The sequence below is a fragment of the Telmatherina bonti genome (genome assembly GCF_933228915.1).
Source record: "Telmatherina bonti genome assembly, chromosome: 6".
In the NCBI taxonomy this organism is placed as follows: Eukaryota; Metazoa; Chordata; class Actinopteri; order Atheriniformes; family Telmatherinidae; genus Telmatherina; species Telmatherina bonti.
Window position 1 is genome coordinate 21,080,923 of NC_136624.1, and position 22,397 is coordinate 21,103,319.

The window sequence follows — 22,397 nt, forward strand, 5'->3', positions numbered from 1 at the left end:
TCAACAAAACATTTTCCTGCCTATAATACAGGAGAATTCCATTTGGTTACATAGGCTTCACACATAGAGCATCTACTTGCATATAGATTCAGACCTTGAGTGGTATTTGAAGAATTTATGGTTATTTCTTTTCCATGGAGAACTTCCCAAAAAAGACCCCATTATCCTTTTCCCCTCCATCTGCCTTGCTTCTCCTTCAAGAGGGGTGGGGGCTCAGAGGAAGAGTTAAAGTAACCACTGGAATACGGGGTGTAGGGCTGGGCCTTATTAAGGAAGGAAGGGGGTGGGGGGGGGGGGGGGGGGGGGGGGGGGGTGGCGGCCATATAAAAACTGACAGAACACAAGTGGTGCTTTATCCGCCCTGTCCGGCTCTGGATAAGAGGAAACCCTAAACTGCTCTGCCTTGACTAGCTTTGCTCTCTTCTCTTTTTCTTTTCCCCTCCTTTTTTTTTATCTCACGTGCTCGTATGCACTCTAACAGGACAAGAATGGCAGCATCTTCACAAAGAACAGACAGACCATGCAAAATGTTGGCCTTCGCTTTGCTTCTCATTGCCACGCTTTTTAACGGTAGGTAAAAATACTTGATGCAAAGAGGGTCAACTCTCAGGGATCGAATGACCATTTACTGGGACAGGGAAAGCCAACAGGGGTGGGGTGGAGCAGTGTTTGTTTGAGAAGTTGGCATTGAATCCAGACTTTAACCCTACAACCGTTTCAATATCTGGAATGCAAGTGTACTGTTTTGCTGCAGAAAACAACTAAAAGAAGAAGATTTAAAAAAAAAAAAATGTTTGTGTTTTTTCAGTGTTAAAAAGAAAGCATTACTTTAGGAAACAAAGGGTTTTTTTTAAAGAAAGTTTTTGAACTGTGTGGTAACACAGTTAAGTCATTTATACTCTATTCTGAACATAAGAATTGAAACAATGCATTTAAATTGGTTTTAATTCAATCTTGCCAACTGTCTTGCAGTTTTCTGCTCAGTCTTTATTTCTGAATTTTACTTGCGTGTTAGTTGTTTTATTGACCTGTTTCCCATGATCTCCACGGACTTTGAGAAATGTGTGTGTTTAAATTTAGCTGGATTGCAATGTGAGGCCACTTAAAGCATGCGTGAGAGAAGGGTGTGGAGTTTGGTTGTTAACATGCATATGTGGCTGTGTTGCTGCAGTGAGGCATCATGGATATCTGACGATGTTAAAGTACACATAAAATGAATGTGAGGCATGCATGGATGGCTTCATGTTTGTGTCTGAGAGCAGTTTCAGAGTTAGTACAATCACACTTTAAAAAGAATTATATTCAGTTAGCAAAGTCAAATTATACTGCAAGTTCCACACTACACATGCCAAATGAGACTTAAAATAACTCAAGGCAAACTTCAAGCCACTATTTAAGTAGACAACAGAATCAGCATGTTTCCCAATGTGTTACAACAATGCTTCACTCTTTACGCCTAAACATGTAGAAAAAAAATAAGGCATTTGATTCCTCAAAACATTTAAAAGATAGACAAAACAGCACTTTATATGAGTCATTAACAACATTATCAAGTTACATAAAGAACTAAACAAAAAAGGCTCTGAGGATGAACTGCAGCTTATGCATCAACTGCAAGGCTCTCTGGAAATACTGGAAATGAATCACAGTGTGGATTCCTTAATTCAATCCTTCTGTCTTGTTCATGAGATGTAGCTCAATTGGAATGAGATCATCATCCAAGAGAAGCAGCTGCACCTGATTTGAGGGCTGAAGCTTTGTAAATATATTTTCAACCTATAGATTGTGACTCTGAGGTAGAAAAACTTGTTATTCTGCTCTTGGGAAAAGAGGAAAAAAATTCTTAATGAGCACCACTAAGTCAAAGGAACTCAAGCTTATGACAGACTCCATCTGGACCAAATGTTTGTGTCAAAATGATGAAAAGCTATGAAGAGGATATCATATACTAGAACCTCTCTCACTCTCTCTGAAACATGTTGTCAATCCATATGAGTCCTACATCCATATGAGTCCTACAGGAAGAATTTATTTATGTTCATTAAAGATGGGCTTTAGATCAATGATGAAAGCAAAGGCAGCACGGATGATAGGGAGCATAGTGGTTACCAAGACAACCTGAAGGGGTGCTGTGGAAGCATAGGATAAGGTCATGATCAGAAACACCAGGTGTATTACAGACTTCCTTTCTGAAGTTGAGAGTTTAAGAAAGGCTTTTCCCTCTCAATTCGGATTCAAAGAGGCAAATCCACACTAATTTCAGGATTCCGATTAAGCTTAGGTCATCCAATATTTCCTCAGTTAAGAAATCCTTAAAACACAATCCAACATTTTTGTTACCTAGCAACCAACACCCCTTATGCCATTGCTACTATGTAGTTTTGTCACCATTGCTTTATTATGATTAAAAAAAAAAAAAAATCAAAAACAAAAATTCAAATTATCAAAACAGAAAAAAAGGTTCTTCAAAGATAGCTGTATTTGCTTCTGTTGGAATTATGGCCTGGAGCGTTTGGACTTGACCAATGCTTGATTTTGTGATGCTGGCATACTGTAATGTGTGACTTGGCTGCAGCTGTTTTACATATGTGAATAACTTTTTTAATTATTACCTTAAGAGTTACTGAATGGGTTCTATGGGCTGATTTATTGAGTAATAAAAATAAAGAAATAAGTCATACTGATGAACAACCTAGCTTACAAAAACTGGTGCATTGTTCAAACTCTTGCACAAAAAGTAAGTAAGTGACCTTAAAGTTTGTACTCTATAAAAACCTGCTGTACACCCCTGGGAATTCTCTTGCACCCTAATTTAAAAGTAGAAAATGTTTGTCTCCCACTATATGGTACATTCACATGCCAATGAACACATCAAAGCCAATGTGGGATTTAGTACTTTACCAAAGGACACTTTACATGTGGTCAGAGGAAACCTAGGCTCAAACCACCAAGCCTCTGACTGGCAGACAGCCTCTCTTCTTCTGTAGCTACAGCTAGGGTGACAATACAAATAAGGATGACGTGAAACAAGTTAAACACTTATTTAAGACTATGTTAAATCAAAGTACATGTAAAACAAATTTGAAAAGTCCAAATTTAAATCTACATAAACTTTTTTTCTCTCCTCTAGTCTGCATGACTATACTTTACATTAAAATGAGCTTTGAATGCATAAGGGCTTGTAAAGCCTTTATTTAAGAGTAAAGCATGACCCATATTTTCTTTCTTCCTGTTTCAGACACAGACTATCTCCTAATATTGTACCCTAACATGTAGAAGAGGTAGCACATATATTATCCATATTCTACATTGGAACATAATTTAACTTTTCAACCCTCAAATGCATACACATAGTTACCTTAAGGTCCAATTTTGAGTTCTAGTGGGTACAGAAGACCAGATATTACCCTTGGGGACGAAATATACTAATACAGAACCCCTTTTCCTGACAATGGGACATCCTCCTTTGAAGAAGCAATTTCACAGTAGAAAGGTCATGGCCTCTGGTCAGAGCATAGACGTGCTTTGTTGGCCACCTCTTCAGAATAGTGGATGAGGCTCTTTCATTACTTTTTTTTAAATACCAACAACACATATATTTAGATACTTCAATCCAGATGTTGACAAGTAAGTGGAAAGCAACAAACATGTTAGAAGAACAAGTCAACTCTCATCAGCTTGCTCACTTGCTTACCACACTGTTAATATTTTACACCTTGTCATTTACTGATCCTCCTGGATTTGAACATGTAGGATGGCTGGATAATCTCTTCACAAAGTCAGCAGCAAATTTCGCTGGCATTTGCACTTTCAGTGGGAATTTTCATATATATAGTAGCCTATTATATATTAAAAAGACTTTCTTTGCAATTGTCTTTATTTTATTGTTATATGTGTTTATTTATTCTTAAATGCATATTTATATTAATTTATGCATATACTCATGTTCTGCATCAAACATTGTTACCAGAATATAAAATTTTGAGAGTATTAACACTTGAAGAAGTCAGGACATGACAGAGATTGCTTGTGAACAGTTTATGACATAGTGGACATTTAACACATGCTTAGTTAACATATATATGGGCATTTTAAGTGATGGGAAACACCCTGCTATCCCCACAGCCCTGAATTATTCTAAGCAATATAGAGAATGAATGAATGAATGAATGAATGAATGAATGAATGGTTTTTAGGGTTTTTTGCTACTTTTCCAGATTTGATTGCTACTTTTGACTAAGTAATTTAACATCTGTAAATCTTTATTTCAAATTAAATATAGATATATTTAGATATACCAAAGTGTTATGATGGGGAAGGACTGCAGGTTAAGTTAGGGTGTGGTGGTGGGAGCAAAAAAAAAAAAAAAACAACAAAAAAAACTTTTAGCTTTTTAGACAGTTTTCCAAACAAGTTCTGCCTAACAGTTCAAGCTATGTTTGCAATGTGAAATGGTTTGAGAAGACTTTCTAGTTAAGCAATGGAGACTCCCTAACCTTGCCAACCCAAGAGCATGTAATTATGTAAATCATTGTTTTCACTGCAGTCAGTAAAGCAACAGATGAACCAAAGAATTACGAAACAATGTCAACAACAGTGTTCATTCCTCTCATAAAGAAAGCAGCTGTGTCAAGTAAAAATCTCAAGTGTCAAGTGATACAGCAGTAGCAAGTAAACATCTTGGTGTACACACAGACACACACACACAGACAAACTCACTTTAAGTACTCCTTTAACATGGGGGAGGGTTTCCTACCCCGTCCAATAAAAAATGGTTTGTTTTTCACTGAAACTGATAGAAGCTGTGTCTTTGCATTTTTTTCAGCTTCTTTACTTGCATACTCTATTTTCTGTGTGTGTATTCAACCATAGTAAGCATTCACATGACCCAGTGAAAAAGCTACTTTATCAACTAGAATACGCTGGCACGCATGCTGATCAGCAAATTAGATAAAAGGAAGGGAAGGAAAAAGGAGTGTCTCTGTATCAGATTGCAAGGCTCAAAGCAAAAACTCTGAAAGCAAGTAATCAGTGTTTCAGAAGTGTATCTTGACTATTTTTTCCCCCTGTTTTTCAATACCACCCATAGATGTGTGTGTAAGTAATTTCTATTGTAATTTGATGACATGCCCATTTTTAATAGATAGTCTGACTGATTTTTTTTTGGGGGGGGGGGGGGGGGGGGGGGGGGGCAAAAATCAGGAATGAAGCCTTTGAGCGATTGTTGCTCACATCTGCCTCCCTCTGTAGGAGGATCTTCTTACAGTTTACCTGCACACACTCAAACCAGACTGCTTATACAAGGTAATGCAGAAGGCTGTGAAACTGAAGTAGGCAATTGTGAGTACGGGTGTGTTGGAGCTCGTGAGGGGGTTGGGCAGTGATTTAATGCCCACAATTGAAAGCAGATGTCATGTTTCCTGATTGTGGTCCCTAGAAACTGACATCACGCTCTCGATAAGGAGCTGCAGTGGCCTCGGGGTTGGGTCGGGTGAATTTTGCAGCTGGACAGCTCTGGTTGAATTTAACACTGTCTTTATGGCCTGATTGAAACCATAAGATCCTGTTGTTTTTCCTGCCATGAGAGAAGAATGGCCTGGGTACTGCTATTAATCGCTGTGACAGGAATGACAAGAGGGGGGCCATGTTGGGGTGGGGAGTGGGGGGTAAGAGTAGGTCAAGATGCTGGGGTCAGTGGTCTGTTGTTTCAAAGAGGGTAGGGTTGCAGAGCATGTTTAACCTTACGCGTCTATGCTGCAATCTCACATTCCTAAGCGCGATCTTTAAAAAATGTATAGTTTGGAAGAGATATGGCGTATTAAATAATGAAAAGACTTTTTTATTGAAGAAAATATCATTCATCATCAATTAGTTTTGTGAAATTCTGTCACTATGCTCAGTGCTACACATATTTATGGAAATGATTAACAGCTATTTTATCATATTAGCTTAATTTGGTGCATGTGCATGGACTACATAAGTATGATCGTTCCACTTGGTGGCAGTAAAACCGGCTTTTATATGAAGTTTGTCTCAACCACATTGTATCACATGGCACAAACGGCTCTATTACGACTACCTTTATAAAATAATAACTGAATACTGAAAACAGTTTACTTCTGCAGTTTACATATCTTTAGCTGTTGATCTGATGTTGCTAAAACAGTGTGAGTCCCACAGAGGAGGGTAGTGTCTTAAGGGACCAAACTTGCTGCTGTTTTTCACAGCCCCCACTGTGAAAACATTATGAGAGGCACTCACATCCTGTAGACAAATACAAAGAGAATATTTCAATCAGCACATTGAGGACACTACAAAAATAAGAATGATTCTATAGTTGTGTGTGAATGTGTTAGTCAAAACAAAATGAAAACTCAATTTTGTACTAACACAACCATATAGTAATACCAGGGGAGGAAATACTCATGGTACCAACAGTATATGTAACCCAATTAAATGATATTGGAAGGGTGGGTGTTTAGGAAGATATTCTTTGTTGATATTGGAATTTACAGGTTCTGTCCTGATTTAACAAGCATTTTGTGACAATTAGGATGCGAAAACTCACCTTCAAAGTCAGAGATTAAAAGGTTAAAGCTGCTATTTAATTTATGAAAATTAAAGATAAATGTGTGTTTTGTTTTTCTGTCAAAACAGACTGCCATGTGGTAATTACCACATGCTTCATGTGGCCAGAATCGTGTCAGTGGAGCACTACTCCTTGGGACTTTGACATGGTGGTCCACTAATGTGTTCAGACCATTAACACCTCACCATGTTCAATTACACAGCACAGGTTTCCTCTTGACAGAAGCAGAGAGTGCAGTTTTATAGTCCATCCCTCCTGAGCAGAAGTGCCAACTCCATTTAAAATGATGGCCCACAAGTCCATTGACTCCATTATTGGAATTCACTTTAAAACTTCAACATAATCAAATTATTGTGTATTCAAAAATATGTAAAGTTTCTCAACATTTCTAACTATGGAACAAAGATTTAGATCAAACAGCAGTGGGTCAGTTGAGACAACGTCTTTCCCATCATCTACTTGAGGGAATCAGACCAGAAGCTCCAGCTTGCTGAGCTGCAGATGATTGTTTTTTCTGCAGGTCTTGATTGTCTCATATGAGATTAAAATCAATACTGCAGTCCAGCAATTAGGTCCAGCATCGTTTGGTGACAAAAAAGTTATTTGAAAGTGTCAAAACTTCATTCTTTTATTCATTCATTAATTTTCCTGATTGCTTAGTCCAAGGAAGGGTTGCGGGGAAGCTGGAGCCTACCCCAGCAGTCTTCGGGCGCAAGGCAGGGTACACCCTGAACAGCTCGTCGGTCCATCGCAGGGCCACACAGAGACAAACGTGTCAAAACTTACAAACCCAAATTAAAAATGGGTATTTGAATTGACAATGAACTTGATTCAATTCACCTTAACTAATTAGTGTTGGCTAGAAAACATGTTGAAGGCTAAGTCTTTTCAGTAATATAAAAGCAGGAAAGTAACTGCAAAACATGCAGAAATATAGGATGTTCCTCTTTGTTGCACCATTGTGTACAAGGTGTAAAGGCTGAAGCCTGAATTTCACTTCGATAAATGTTTTGGATTAACTGTGCGTGAGTGGGAGAGGGTAAAGAGAGACGAAAGCCTGGGAGGGAGAAGGGCGTGGAGCCAAAGGCTTGTCTTCTTCCAAAGCCTGCCACATTCCTCCATCCAGAGTCCCAGGAGATGGGGGGTGCAGGGCGGAGCATATCCAGACCGCAGCCGTCATTCAAAGGAATTTGGTGGGAAAATATTTGAGAGCGCTACGAAGTCAGGGCCAGCGCCAAAAAACATATATATGGAGTATGGTCCGATTTGGATGGTTAGCTTTGTTATGTTTGTACAATGATTCCAAGATGCAGATGCCAGAACTGATATCTGCTGCTTTAATCATTAAACACAGAAGAAGGAATGAAAGAAAAATCTCTGGGGATATAATGTTGATGTTAGGTTTAGGGCTTGTAAACACCAGCAGATAGCACATATGGATTTCTGCATTAATTAATACTGTAAATTTCCAGTAAGGAATTATGTTTATCTGTGTGACCTTTGAGATGGAATGTGAACGGTGGAGAAAAATGAAGTGATGACGTGTTCAGAGGTCACACTGCCAGAAAGTTTACAGATCTAGAGTAGGAAGAAGGGGCTGCAGAGTACACTTATGGTTTTGTCTCTTGTTTTTTAGGCCTTAATGTTGTTTTTCTGGTAGTTTATATCTCTGTTCTGTGTTTTTTTTTTTTGTTGTTTTCAAATTATACAACACTTTAATCAATGTCTGTTGTTTTAAACATGCTAAATAAGCTTGATTTGACAAGAAACACTATCATTGATAAGAAACACAAAAGTCAAGGCAACATTCTAGCCTTGAAATACCACAAAAGTTACTTGCTGTATGTTGGATAACTTGCACTCCTTGCTTTAAAAATGCTTTATATTAAGACTATTAAAGCTGACAGAATTCATTGTTTGGGCTGCAGCAACCTTAAAAACAATAAATAATTTGGCTAAAATTAACAGCAAGCAGACCCAGAGTCATTTGGCAAGAGTTTTGTCATAACAATACATTAAAGTTGGTGTCTCAGATCCAGTTTTTTTTGTAAATGTTGATCATAAGAGGCAATTATATCCAGAACGTTTCACTCCATCTGGTTTCTGGTCTGTTGGAGAAGCTTGTTTGTTTGTAATGAGTGATGTTTGGTCGGAGATGGACAAAGTTTACTGGCTGTCTTGGCACTGTTGCACAAAGTGAGCTTTGTGTTTTGAATATCCCTGAGGCTAAACAAGCCTGTTTGAATTATGAAAATGCAGCAGCTTGGTTTTACAAGTGCACTGGAGTCCCATGACATCATTAGCACAAAACTAGTAAAAGAAAAACAACAGATTTTTACAGTAATGCTTAAAGCCTTCCCTCATGCAGGAAAGTCTTAAGGTTTTCTTAAAGTACTGCCTGCGTCAATGTGGCTGCGAACGCGGTGCAAACTCATTTCCACTCTCTTACCGCAATATCACCCAAAATATTCCATGAGAAGCAACCTGAAACCTTAAATACACAGACATATATAGATATACTGCTATACACACACACACAAAAAAAAAACTGTGTAGAAATGTAGCCTTTTTATTTTAAATAACAAACCACAGACTGAGTTTTCCCTTCTAATCTACTCAAACTCTCCAGCTGACAGATTACAGTGCAGAAAAAAACACATTTTAGCCATGGCAATGGCACTCCTTGATGTCAGATTTGTACGAGAAAAACTAATTTATGTTTGACCATTTTACTCACTTTGTACCTCATCCTTTCTTGTAAAATAAACATACAGACCACTCAGAGATGGAGGATGGATTGCAGCTGTAGAAGACAGGCTGGGAAAGCAGTCTAAAGACTGACATCATGACGAAAGGTTCTCCCTCACCAATTGGTAGTCTACATGTGGATGATCCTTGCAGTAAACTAGTGACTGCAAGTCAAACCCCTCTGACACTGACATAAGCTTTCTGTCTGATGTCATTAAAGCTTTCTGCTTGGACTCCATGTAATATAAAGATGAAGTTTAGTGGCGTCCTTTTTTGTTAAAGAGGCATACAGTGTTATCTTTTGGGATGAATGAAAAACATTACTGTCCTTAACTCTCATCATATCCCAATGCAGGAGGATTCTCGCACTGCTACAAGCAAGTGAAAAAGATTATTCACCTTAATGCAACAGAGATCCCTGCATTTTTAAAAAGACGTTTTGCAAATTTTGGTTAAAAACAATACAAGAAAACACTTAACTGTATGTAATACCTACAAATTTACCATAAGCCCATCGACCTTTATGTGTTTTCTTTAATCAGTGTAGACTATGGAACAATGTAGAACAGCTACTGTGAGACAGACAGCTGTAGTGGACAGTTGCTAACACTAAACATACCATAGAACCTCCCTGGAGACTTCTACCCCACCTGCTAGCTTGGTAGACACACTGTTTGTGCTGTACTTTTCATCCATCTGTCACAATGATATATCCAACAGACTTGGTTGTGTCACAGTTCTGCCTCTGTTTGACTGCAGTTGCACTCAACAGACAGCAAGGCAGTATGTGCAAGAAGGAGAAAATTTGCATCCTTTTGTATTTTGGACATATGTCTATTATTTCCATGAGAACAAAATCAAACTGCTGTTTGTAAAGAGCAACATTTTCTGTAGTCTGTGCGATATTACTCATCTTCCCGAGTCAAATGACTCCTGTCAAACACTTCCTGTGACAATACAGAATATTCTGAGCCTTTGTCCTGGAAGCAATCGCTCAGCTGCAATGTATTTTATCCATTTAAACATTACCATTCAGTTAATATGAGTGAAACAGTCCAGATTTCAAAAGGGAATTTTTCTTCAATCTTATAGTAAAGAAAATGAATGACTGTAAAAATGTAGAGGTAATAAGATTGGGAACGCATGGCTTTATGGGAATGCTTTGACCTTGACATAATTGTCTTATTATTTTGCAGAAGGAGGGAGGACTGCATGATCATCTGGTTTGACTTTAAAATCCAACCCATGCAACATGTGCTAATTACACCATAACAACAATGACCTTAAGATCATCAATTTCTTTGACTGCAGGGTGTGGCAGCATATTTGATTAATTAAGTAAGAATGAAGAATCAGATGTGTCCTTTAACCATCAAGTTCATGTGAATGTTTTGGTGCTAAAACAGTTCACTGCTGAAGGAAGTTTTAAAAACCAAAATATCAAGAGTGTGAGCCAAGGTACGTTTACCTGTAATACAATATAATTCTAAACTTGTAACAAGATGTGATCCACGAATCTGAGAACTTCAGTTGTTTCATGCTATACTGTTTGTTGCCTAACCTTCACTCACTGCAGAGCGTCTGGGGACACAAAGAAATCACGTTGTGTCCACACTGAGGAGCTCAAGTGGAAATAGTAATGCATAAAGGACCAACTTTCTACAGGTTTTCAAAGTATCCCAGTTCCAACACACCTGGTTTACATTAAATGGATCCAATAGCCGATTAAGTTCAGTACAATGACTGTTTAATTTGACTCAGGTGTATCGGAGCGGGGATACATGAAAATTCTGCAGGATTTTGGCTCTTGATGACCAGAGCTGGACACCCCTGACATAAAGGTTACAGCATGGTGCTATGACTTCAATCCAATTTCATACTTAATTGAACAGGTTACCTCAATTCTGATTATTTAGCAATTATTTGAGTATCATTTTATTTTTGGCCCTCATAGATAACTAATTTTTTTTTGTTGCAAATATATTCATATATTCATATTTTCAATTAAAAAGTCACTATAAAAAAAGTATAAAAGATAAATATAAAAAGATATATAAGATAGTGTAAAATAAGTCAAGTTAAACATACACAATTTAAATGTATATGGTTACTTAGTTAACAATTGACATAATTGAGCAAGATTATATCTATTAGTTATGAATGTCAGTTTTGATCAATTTTCTATTTATTAGGGCGATAGCCCTAAAAAAGGTGATAGTCGAGTTTAGTAAACTTGGAAAATGCTGCTATTCTGCAGCAAACTACACAGTGGAAGCATCTCAAAAGTATACCTGCAAATAATGTCTCCAGCACATTACACAGACTGTGTATCTGAACAGGGATAATGTGGGCATATTTTGTTCACTGGTAAATGTGACCTTGTGTCATGTTTACCCATATTTCAAAATGCTTTTCTTTTTTTACAACAGGAGTCAAAGCACAGGATAATGCAGCGACCACAATGATGGTGTCTATACCACGTGGAGGTAAGCGTATTAATACAGATAATAGCCCTGGTAAGAAGAAAGGTAACTTTTGCAGAAATAATCAAATTTTTACTCATGAAACACAGCTGAGTAGCTCTTCTTAAACATTCCCCCTCCTACAAATCACATTTTTCTGAGAACATAAAAAAAGATAAACAGACATTTGACTGCATTAACATGCATATAAAAAATACACTTATGAGCATGTGCTATTGCTGATGTAACAGAATTTTTGAAAAGGAAAGGCTGACTTTGAGTCATTTTTTTAAACAGATCATTAAAATATAAAGTTTATTTCCCTTTTCTGTTTATAATTGATCAATTAACCATCCAACTCTGTTGGCATCAGATAATGGGCCCGGTCAAGTGGAGGCATTGCCTACTCTGAAATCTCAAGAGCCTGCTGCACAAACAACACCAAAAGCCACAGAGGAAGCAGATAACAGTAGCCCTGCAGCTCCACAGGATCCAGCAGATGAAGGAATTAAATCAACAGATGAGGAGCAGACTGACAAACCTGAGACCCCAGCACCTATTCCTCCCAGAGGTGATGGCCATATCAACATACCAAAGGTAAGATAAACAAGAACCAACACAATGCTGTGATTAATTTATATTTATAAGGTTTCTACCTGTAGGAAATAATCAATTTAGCATATCCTACAGTGCCACAGTGAATGTGGTAAATAAGTTGAAGGTAATATAAAATAAGTGAAGTCAGAAATATGACAACACCATGCACATCATTCATTTCAAGGGAGTGAAAGACAAATCACACTGAAATTTCCAGCAGAAAAAAAACCCACGTTTTCCCCCATTCCTGTTCTCATACTGTACTTACAGAAAAAACTGGAAGTGCATTTCGAATGAAACAGCATTTGAGAGGGAAGCAGTAATAACAGGAAGAGAACAAAAAAATAGGTTAAAAAAAAATGTTTCACTATTTGTCACATTCATTTTTCCAAAACAAGCCACATTTATCACAACCTGTTCATGTGGACAAAAAAACAAGGATCAAATGATATGAGCATGGCAGACCAACTCAAGAGATATTAGACAAAAGCACAAAGCACCAACTGCTATGGCTTTGTTTTATATATGCACATATTTATTCATGTGTGTGATCTTCCAATATCCTTTTTTGTGTTATGAATGTATTACCACCCCCTTCTCCACTGGCAAGCTACATTTTCTTTCACATCCTGGCCCAGTTGCTAGCAATATGTAACCCAGTGTTAGGAGGCACAGCGGGGGGGTGTCTCATCTCTATTTGTTCCTCATGGCAGCTTGATACACAAGAGCCCTTTAAACATTTACATACTCCCACAAGCTCAGACTGATAAAAGTAGCTAATATATTGTTATAAGCATGGAGGGACACATTTCGGCACTCAGGCAGCCAAGTTGAGAAATCTTGGGGTAACATCTGATGAGGCTGATGTGTCATTATAGCATCATTCAAGGCAGTTGGTTAAAAAAGCTTGTTTCAGCTGCGTAATATTGCTAAGCTCAGGTCCAGGGTGTCTGAACAGGAGCTTGTGATGATCATTCATGCATTTGTGTCCTCGCGGTTGGACTACTACAACAGCCACTTCACCTGCCTCAACAAGAAAGTTTTGGCTTGTCTTTAGTCAGTCCAAAACTCAGCTTCCAGGATTTGACCAGAACCAGCAGGACAGCCCATATTATGCCAGTGTTGAAGTCTCCTCACTGGCTTCCAGTTGTGTTGGATTTAGTTTAAAATCTTGGTGCCAACTTTCCAAGCTCTACATGAACAGGTCCATAGTTACATTGTGGACTTAATTAAGCCCTACAGTTCGGCTTAAAACTTGTTGATGGTTCCACAAACCCCCTTTAAAACTCAGAGAGACTGATCCTTAATAGCTGTCGCTCCCAATCTTTGGAATGAGCTTCCCCAGGATCTGCGCTCCCTGGACTCAGTACATGCCTTCATAAAGCTCTTTAAGATATTTGTTTAGGCGAGCATTTTAGTCCCAAGTAGACTCCATGGTTTCACTGTTCTGTATTTGTATTGTTGTGGTTTTTTTTTCTTTATGTTGTATGTTTTTATTGGTATGAAGTACTTTGTGATTTAGTGTCTGTACAAAGCGCAATACTTATTGCTTACTTACTTACAAGGTGACTATGGTCCAGGACATAAGCAGACTAAGTGTACTGAACCAGTCAGCCACTGGATGTATTCATGTCGTTGTTAAACAAGGTCAAGCTGAGACAACTAAGCTAAAGAGCTCTTATTAAAAGCATAATCAGAATCACCTCATAAGGATTATTATAAATGAAAAGCGAGATAAAGTGAGATAACTTCTAACTTAGCCTGAAAGGCCTCTTCATTATTGATCCTCATCTTACAGATCTGCTTAATATCCTCAGACATAATTGAATATGAACATGGAGAAATTAGTCAATATGGTCTGCATGTAACTAAAATAAACACCCAAGAAATTTTGGCTTTGCACCAACTTTACAAACATATCTTCACTTTTCTCACCTTGTCTTAAATCCAATCAAACCATAAATCTAAAAGTACATTTTTAATTGAGGAACCAAAGACAGAATTTAGATTAAAATGTCCATTGCATGACACTGTATGTACTTTAGCTTGTTAAAAGCACTCTTCCACAAATCCAGCGCTTCTGCACAATTTGGCTGATGGCATATGGCAATCATGAGCCTAATGGTAAGGAAGGGAGTTAATGTGGCACTTAACAAGCTTTGGTTTCTCTCTGCAGCCAGTGGCAGGAGTTGATGTTGTCTGCGTGAGCAAAGAAGCTGTGGAAGGAAGAAATGCTGTCAATCTGAAACTCAAAGCATCATCCAGCTGTGTAAGCACTGAAAATGTCTGATCAAATCTGTACATTTTTGCTTTTATATGATGTAGATCAAATGTTTTAGGGCAGATCATAGAGATGTACAAAGATGAGAACTATTTAATAAACAGTAAAAAGAAAGAGAAGCATGGCATGTCACCCTACTGGAGTTCAAAATACTTGTGTAAAATTTTTCTTTCCTACAAACTCAAATAACAACATGCTGCTATACAAAGGAATATTGTCCATAGCTTTGCTCATCATGACAAGTTGTTTATCAGCTCTCTAAATGTCTCTCATCAGGAAATTCTTCATCCTTTTAAAGGTGGTAAACATCACGAGTCAGTGAATCAATAAATGACTGTGCATCCATTCTTTTTAAAGACTATACGGAAAGCCCAAGAAGTTTCTGTTGAACGTAACCCAGGGCACAGATTTCACTGTGAGGGCAACGGGTGGAAAGCACAATTGGTGGCCCACTGCTGCTGTGGAATATGTAATGTGTAAAAGCCTAAGGCAGTAGTGTGGGTGTATGTGCGTGTTTGAGAGAGAGCATGTTTGTGTTTAGGAAGATAAATTCTTCAGTATCTCATGATAGCAGCTTTGAGGTCTGGAGTACTTTTTTGTGGAGGTCTATATCCACTACATGTGCTTTCAGTTTGCTACAGCGCTCATATAGCCTCAGAAGTAAGTGCACAATTTAACATTACAACAATGTATAAACAGCCATGAACAATGCAGCGTTTTGAGTGTTTAAAAACATGGTCCCCTAAAGAAATGTTATTTTCCCCAGAGCAGAGGGCAATGCAGTGATGTTTTTAGGTTAAGAGAGGACTAAAGTAAGATGTAAAATAAACCCCCGAGTCAAATCAGGGGATCAATGCTGTTCTTGGCAGAGGACTAAAATGCAGAGGATTGTCTGCAGCCTTTGACTTCTCTGTCATGTAAAGAGTAAAGCATTTAATGAACTGCATGTGGAGCTCCTCACATATACATAAAAAGGTGGTGGACTTGTAAATAAGTTCTTGGAGATCTTTTTCACCCAGCTCTGCACCGGACTGGAGGCGACCAAATCTGGTCCATAAAAACATGGTCTTGTGACTCATCTGGACTTGGAGTCAAGAGCTCCTACTACATAACAAGTCCCAATGTTTAGATCAAATTACAACAGGGTAAAAAAAAAAGTAGCATATAGTGTTGAAATAACCTTGAATAAATTAAAGATGTCACATAAAGAAAGTAATGAGATTTAAGGAGCAAAGCATTACAGACAATGCTTAAAGTGTGTTCTGTGTATCATTCATTCATTCAATCATTGTATCATTCAAACCCGGGTGGGGTCAAACCCCATACTTTACATTTAACCCCATACTTTACTTTAAAAATGTCTGGATCTTGTAAAATAGGAGAATAGATTGTTTCTTGATGGACTTGGTTCACCGTTGTGACAAGGCATTTATATGCCTAAAGTCTCTCGCTGAGATGATGGCAAATTTGGATGGCATGAGTAATAGCTTTTTGTGCTAAAAATATTTTGTTAATTCCACAGATTAATCTCTTTATATGACATCTTCATTTCCCTATGTTGCAGCAGCCCTTGATTCCCATACCTGCATTATATAAATGTTTGTTTATATAAACAACAAAGGCAACAATGCCAGTTTGCAGGAAGAGAATCTGCAGCACCTTCCAGCTCACAGAAATATAGCAAATATTAAAACTAATTTCTGTCCATGTATCTTTTTTTTTTTTTTTTTTTTTTTTTAATTCTGATCTTAACTTCAAATTAAAAGTGAAAACAGTTGGATTTAAGTTTTTTGTTTCAGATTTATAAAATAATAATGAAAAACAAGCTTATTCATATTTTGATTTTCTATTTCAAATTCAATATTTTATGAACAAGTGATACATGGACCTGTCATTGAGTTGTTGTTCTCTTTTATTTACTCAAATCTTTACATCAAAAGAACACAAATAGCCTGATTTTAGATTTTTAGATTTTAGGTTTTTTTTTTTTACTTAGATTTCTAAAATAATAATGAAAGACAAGCTTATTTTCTAATTGCTGATTTTTAACTGGTCATGAAATGAACAAAGTGTGATGCTGGGATTAAGATTTGCCAGGATTTGCCATGGATTTCACATTCAGCCTTTGATAACAGAATAAAAATGCTTCAGTCTTATTTATTTTTAAAATACAACTACATTTTAACGTTTTATTTCAAAATAAATTCTTTAATATTATGTAATATTAATTTTTTGCAGAAAGAAACACAAATGAAGATTGCAAGTGTCCTACGGGAGTTGTGCGGGGAAGACTGTAAACTGGAGATCTACCAGGAAGACAATACAGATGAAACCCTTGTGTCTGGGAAATATGTTGAAGGTCAGTTATATTCTGTGGTTATCAATAATTAACAATAAAGACAAAGTTATTGGTTACACCGCATTCATGTAATATTCACTTCTGTAGTCACTAACGAGCAAACAAAAAAAGTAAATGTTCTTTCTTAGGTAAACATATACATCATACTTTTATGCACGAGCTCAAGTAGCACCTCTAACTTGCAGCAATATCAGACACAATGAAAAAATAATAATATTTATTTTTCCAATTGCAGCTGATGTTACAGGCATGACAAATAAGTTCAACAATGACAACATAAAGGATAAGGTAAGTGCCATTTCTGGGATGCATCACACATATTGAGATATGTTAAGTTTTTCTAAAAATATTGGAGTCATGTATATGTCATGCAATTCCCCAAATGCTTCCCCTTGAGCATTGCAAAGGCATGGTGAAAGAAATTCCACATTTAATCACCGATGTAATTTATGCCATTCACCATGAAGGTCTGTAGAAAACAAGACGTCCTAAAGCAATCATTTAACTTGACTCAGCTAGCTAAACTTTGTGGTTGGAATAATTAAAAGTTGAAATACACTTGGGAGGAGAAAACCACTCCCTGACTTTATAAACTCTCTTAAAAACCTTAAGCTGCCAAACAGACAGTTGTTGTCAGAAAAATCCCACAAACAATCAACTTGTCAGCTGCAAAACATTATTTTCGAGTATGGTGACTCGTTTTGGCAGACTGGTGTGCTTGTCACAGCCATCTCTCTATTTGCCTTTTTACGCAATCTACATTTAATTTTCTGCTCCATCACTGATTGACCTGATAAGCAATTTAAAGTTTTTAGATACAGTCACATTTTTTTTTTGTTTTGATTGCCAAGGAATGAATGACTACACTTTAGGAAAACTATAACACGAGTTTCGAGTATAAATCAATGTTTTTCTTCTCTGGCACAGACGGATGTTGAGGAGGCCGTTCCTCGCTGGGGGAAGAACTCAAAGTTGGTGCTGGTTTCTATGTTGCTAGCTGGCTTGCTGCTGGCTGCGCTGCTGACAGCTGGTTATTACTTCAAGACGCATCACAAGAACTCCAAAGGAGTCAGATTGGTGAGTCATTTAGAAATATTGCACCGTTTTTGCTAAACTAACCAACACTATGTCTGCACGCACACGGGTCTTTAAACTTTAACAAAATTACGGTGAACCGTAGCTAAGTTGACACGTTTTCAGGTGATTAAACAAATTGGACATGTTTCCAATTTCTACGTCTACCAACAAACTGCAAAGTTTGTACATTATAATAATCTTTTTTTGTCATTTCAAATCTAAACCACTTCCTTGTTCATGACATAGAGGGACCTTTTTGTCAATCACTTCAACAGTTTGGTAAGATAATGTGAGTTCTGTTTCAATCCCACCCCCAGCATCAAACCAGTTTAGAGGTACATTTGTGGACTGGAGAGTGCTGAAGGATACATAGCTCTAATATGAAGTATGCCGAGCATAGTCACCTTTGGATGATATGCATGCTGTCTAATCACACTAGTGTTTCTTACCTGAGTCTCAATGGAACCTCATGTCTTACAGTTGATTAATAGCTGAGGGTCCTTCAGTCTGAAAAACTGGATGACATCAGGAAAAATAGAAGACATCAGATTAATGAAAACAATTTAGCTCAGCATGTCTGATCTTCAACCAACCCAAAAGAGCTCATGCTACTCTGCTGCTAATCACGCTTCACTGGCCTCCAGTCGCAGCATGCATCAAATTCAAAGCTTCACGTCTGACTTACAAAACAATGACTCAAACGGCTATTTTCTACCTTCACTACTTGCTCCAGAGCTACACTCCCTCTAGACAATTGTGCTCTACCAGTGAAAGGTGCCTAGCATTATCACCTCTATGTGGGTCTAAATCACTAGCCAGACTATTTTCCACTGTTGTTCCGTGATGGTTGAACAACCTGCCAAACTCTGTCGGATCTGCAGAGTCCGTGTCTGCTTTTAAGAGCAGGCTGAAGAGTCAGCTCTTCAACGAGCACTTCCACACTTAGTTTCACTCTATTTGTCAGTGGATTTCAAGAACTTGGCCCAATTCTTTGCAACAAATATTGTGGTAAAAGGTAAAATTGTGGGGAGTGGAGAAAAAAAGTCTGTAGCACTACATGTTATATCAGCACCTACCTATGATGTCCTCAACTGTTTGATTTCATGCTCATGTTGTTCTCAATCTTATATGTAAGTTGCTTTGGAGAAAAGCATCTGCTAAATTTATTTGTAAAGTACCACCTCCCATTAATACCATCTCAGGGAACTTTACAGATGCATCAGACATTTTAGTGGTGTTAAAGGACAGAATCAGAACATGAGCCAATTATCCAGATGATGCTCTGTATTCTGTACATTGCCATTTAAACACAAAAGCCATGATAAAATTGGTATAAACACCATCATCAAAATGTGTTTTTATTAAAGATTGGATCAATTCCTGGAAGACTGTTGTAAATGAACAAAATCAGAAAACTGGAATGCACCACTGTTATCATGTCAATCAGATTAAGCCGAAGATGGTCACAAGGGTAAGACATCAGACAAAATATAATACCCAAGCATATCTTTGAAATATTAAAAAATACAAAAACACCTTATGAGCTTAACCTGGGAAAATGTTGCTCCTAACGTTCTTGTTCACAAGTAAATTTGGCAGCATTTTTTTTTAAGAAAAGGAAACTAAATATGGATTTGAGGACAAAACTTGCTTATCAACACAATTATTGGCTTGGAGGATAAGATGCTTCACAACTGTATAAAACAAAGAGATGTTAGGCCTTTCAAGCTGTTTCACCTACATTCTGTTGCTACAGGACATGAGGTTTAGTTTGTTGTTTAAAGCTTGCAATGTCAGTTTTAAAATCCCTTTCATATGGTGACACACCCTAATATTGTTTACAGAATAAGCTCGTACAATTTCTGCTTTTAGTCATAAGCTTCAAATGTTATGTTAAATACCAAGACAAAGCATTTCACTGAATTTTCCTTCACAAATAAGATTAATGGTGTCTTTACTTAATAATGTACAAACTGAAAATTTACAATACAAACATTATCAAGCTCCTACTTGACAAGTTCCTGGTACGCACAGCTGAAGCCTATAAAACTCTACAAATAATGCATTTGTTTACACATTTTCACTTACACACTTTCTGCTAAACACCCCCCAGATAAGCTCTGATCTAAAGCTGCTGCTGTGTTCTCCCCTTAGGCTGAGTCTTTCCAGGTGGATGAAGAGAACCAGGCTAACACCCTGGTGTCAGTGGCCCCTCTGCCCCAGGAGCCCCTTGACAAGCCTATTGTCAATGGAGAGTCTCCACCAGAAAATGGGACCAACCCCACCCCCACCACTAATGGACACTCTGCCACACAGAGCCCAGTGGCCGACACCGAGATGTGAATGACAACACCCTCAACCACTGTGCTCTACTGATCATCCACTAACCCTTCTGTTGCCTCTTAACAAAGTTCAGCAGAATCCATTTTTAAAAAAAAAAAAAGCCACATCCCCTCCTGCTCCTCTCCTCGGTTTTCTGCTGTCTGGAGGAAAATGGCAACAACGATGAAGCCAACAACAACAATAAGATGTCAATGATTACAGTGCCTGTAATGTGAAGTCCGGGAACACTAACCTTTGTTGGTGCCATGAAGAGCTTACAATGACTGACTGACTGACTGATTTTCTGACTGGTAGGGACTGAATAGCTGTTCTGACTTCAATCTTATTCTAACAATATCACCAAATAATGTTGAATGTGTATTGTTGACACCTGACATAGAAATACAAAATGCATGACTATTTTAAAGGGGTAATAAGCAGATATTCAGCATTTCTAGACTGAATGAATTAAAAAAATCACTGTATGAAGAACTAGAGGTGTAATTTTATCTGGTGTATAGCATGGCATCACACACCGCCTCTGATTTAATGTCCAACCGCATGTTTACCAGCCCCACATTCATGTGCATTCATGTAAATTGACCCTTCTCTCCTCTTAGAGCTCTCTGCCCTCCCTTTAAAAGCTCTATCATGCGAGCAGTGGCAGCACGTATATTCAAAGCAAATTGGTAGAGAATGGAACAAAATGTTCACCTGAAGACAGCAAAGATCTGACATTACCCCTAGAAGTAACAGCAGAACAAGTTATTGGATAAAAGGTGTGGCTCATGACAGGCTTTGTTTTAGTCTATAAGCAGTACACAACAGCAAATCTTGAGGCAAAAGAATTTTGCTTCTGGCCCCTTGAATCCATATTTGTGCTGTAATGGAGCCAATGAAGCAGGCAGCTGAAAGGAGTTTCTGTACTGGCATAAAAATGACTGACAGTGACTGACTTCCCTCTGAATTTCTATGTCTGCACAGTTGCCTTAAAAAGTGAAGTAAAAAAGGTGCATGAAGCAAAGACTTAAATTTGCATAGTTAATTGTCAAAATGTAATAAATAATATGTTTGTACACCAAAAAATGTCTATTGTTGTTGACATTCTTAATAAAAATTAAAAAAAAACAACCTGAAACTACATGATAAATGTGAATACTGGCAGATTAAAAAAAACAAAACAAACAAAAAATCAAGAAGCAAGAACTTTGATTTTATCAGGAATGAAATGATCCTGCCATGATGTTAAAAATGTGGAAATTATCAGAGGGCTTCTTCAACCTACTGAAAAACTAAACCTCTGCAGCTGACCTCTGGTCAAAGTCTACGTGGACCAGGTCCAAAGTGTATTTGTATAGCTACGTGGTTTTCATCATTGTACTGTTTGTTGTTTCTGTTTTGAAATAAATTATATCTTTTTCACTGTATATTGGAATGGAAAAGCACGCGGGCATCATCTAATTCAAACAAATAAAGTAAAGTGGGATTTTTCTAATTAAAAGTAGGAAATAAAACAAGAAATTACTTGGATTGTTCTTTACATGGCATACAGCTGGTTCAGCACAGCAACATTTTTCACCTCCTGTTGATACAAAATATATTTTTTACTTCAGAGTTATCATTTTTTTTTACTTCTCTTTCATAATGTACTGCATATGTAAATACACTTCCTTTCTGATTCATAAAGTGGGATTGTTGACAATATCTTTGCAGACTGTCTTCATCTTATCTGCTTTGTCATTTCTAGCTTGTAATTAAAAGCTGTTTTTTTACACATTATGAAATGTATTATGTTACTCCAGATCAACTTATCGGCAGAAAGTTCACATACACAGACTTGTGTTTTTGTACCGTCAGAGGACATCATGTACAGTATAGTTACATGCACAATTGAGTGTATGGGAGTTTTGTTTACTAATATCCATGTCCTAATAATAATGCATAAAAGGGAAATTAGCTTAT

The 22,397-nt window shown here is 37.5% G+C and overlaps 1 protein-coding gene across 1 annotated transcript; it reads left to right on the forward strand.

The window, feature by feature from the left end:
- The first annotated feature begins 371 nt into the window (after positions 1-371).
- LOC306757618 (uncharacterized protein) lies at positions 372-22,084 on the forward strand. The gene is made up of 8 exons (XM_079242727.1): positions 372-570; positions 11,767-11,823; positions 12,173-12,396; positions 14,573-14,665; positions 16,916-17,036; positions 17,272-17,324; positions 17,964-18,113; positions 20,268-22,084. The coding sequence occupies exons 1-8, from the start codon at positions 468-470 to the stop codon at positions 20,454-20,456; spliced, it is 990 nt and encodes a 329-aa protein (XP_079098853.1). The 5' UTR covers positions 372-467; the 3' UTR covers positions 20,457-22,084.
- The last annotated feature ends 313 nt before the right edge of the window (positions 22,085-22,397 follow it).

Bases quoted from the DNA above. Each gene is read 5' to 3' on its own strand.
- LOC306757618 (XM_079242727.1), top strand. From the start codon at position 468: ATGCACTCTAACAGGACAAGAATGGCAGCATCTTCACAAAGAACAGAC. The intron at 571-11,766 runs GTAGGTAAAAAT...TTTTTACAACAG, and splicing joins CATTGCCACGCTTTTTAACG to GAGTCAAAGCACAGGATAAT. The intron at 11,824-12,172 runs GTAAGCGTATTA...TGTTGGCATCAG, and splicing joins GGTGTCTATACCACGTGGAG to ATAATGGGCCCGGTCAAGTG.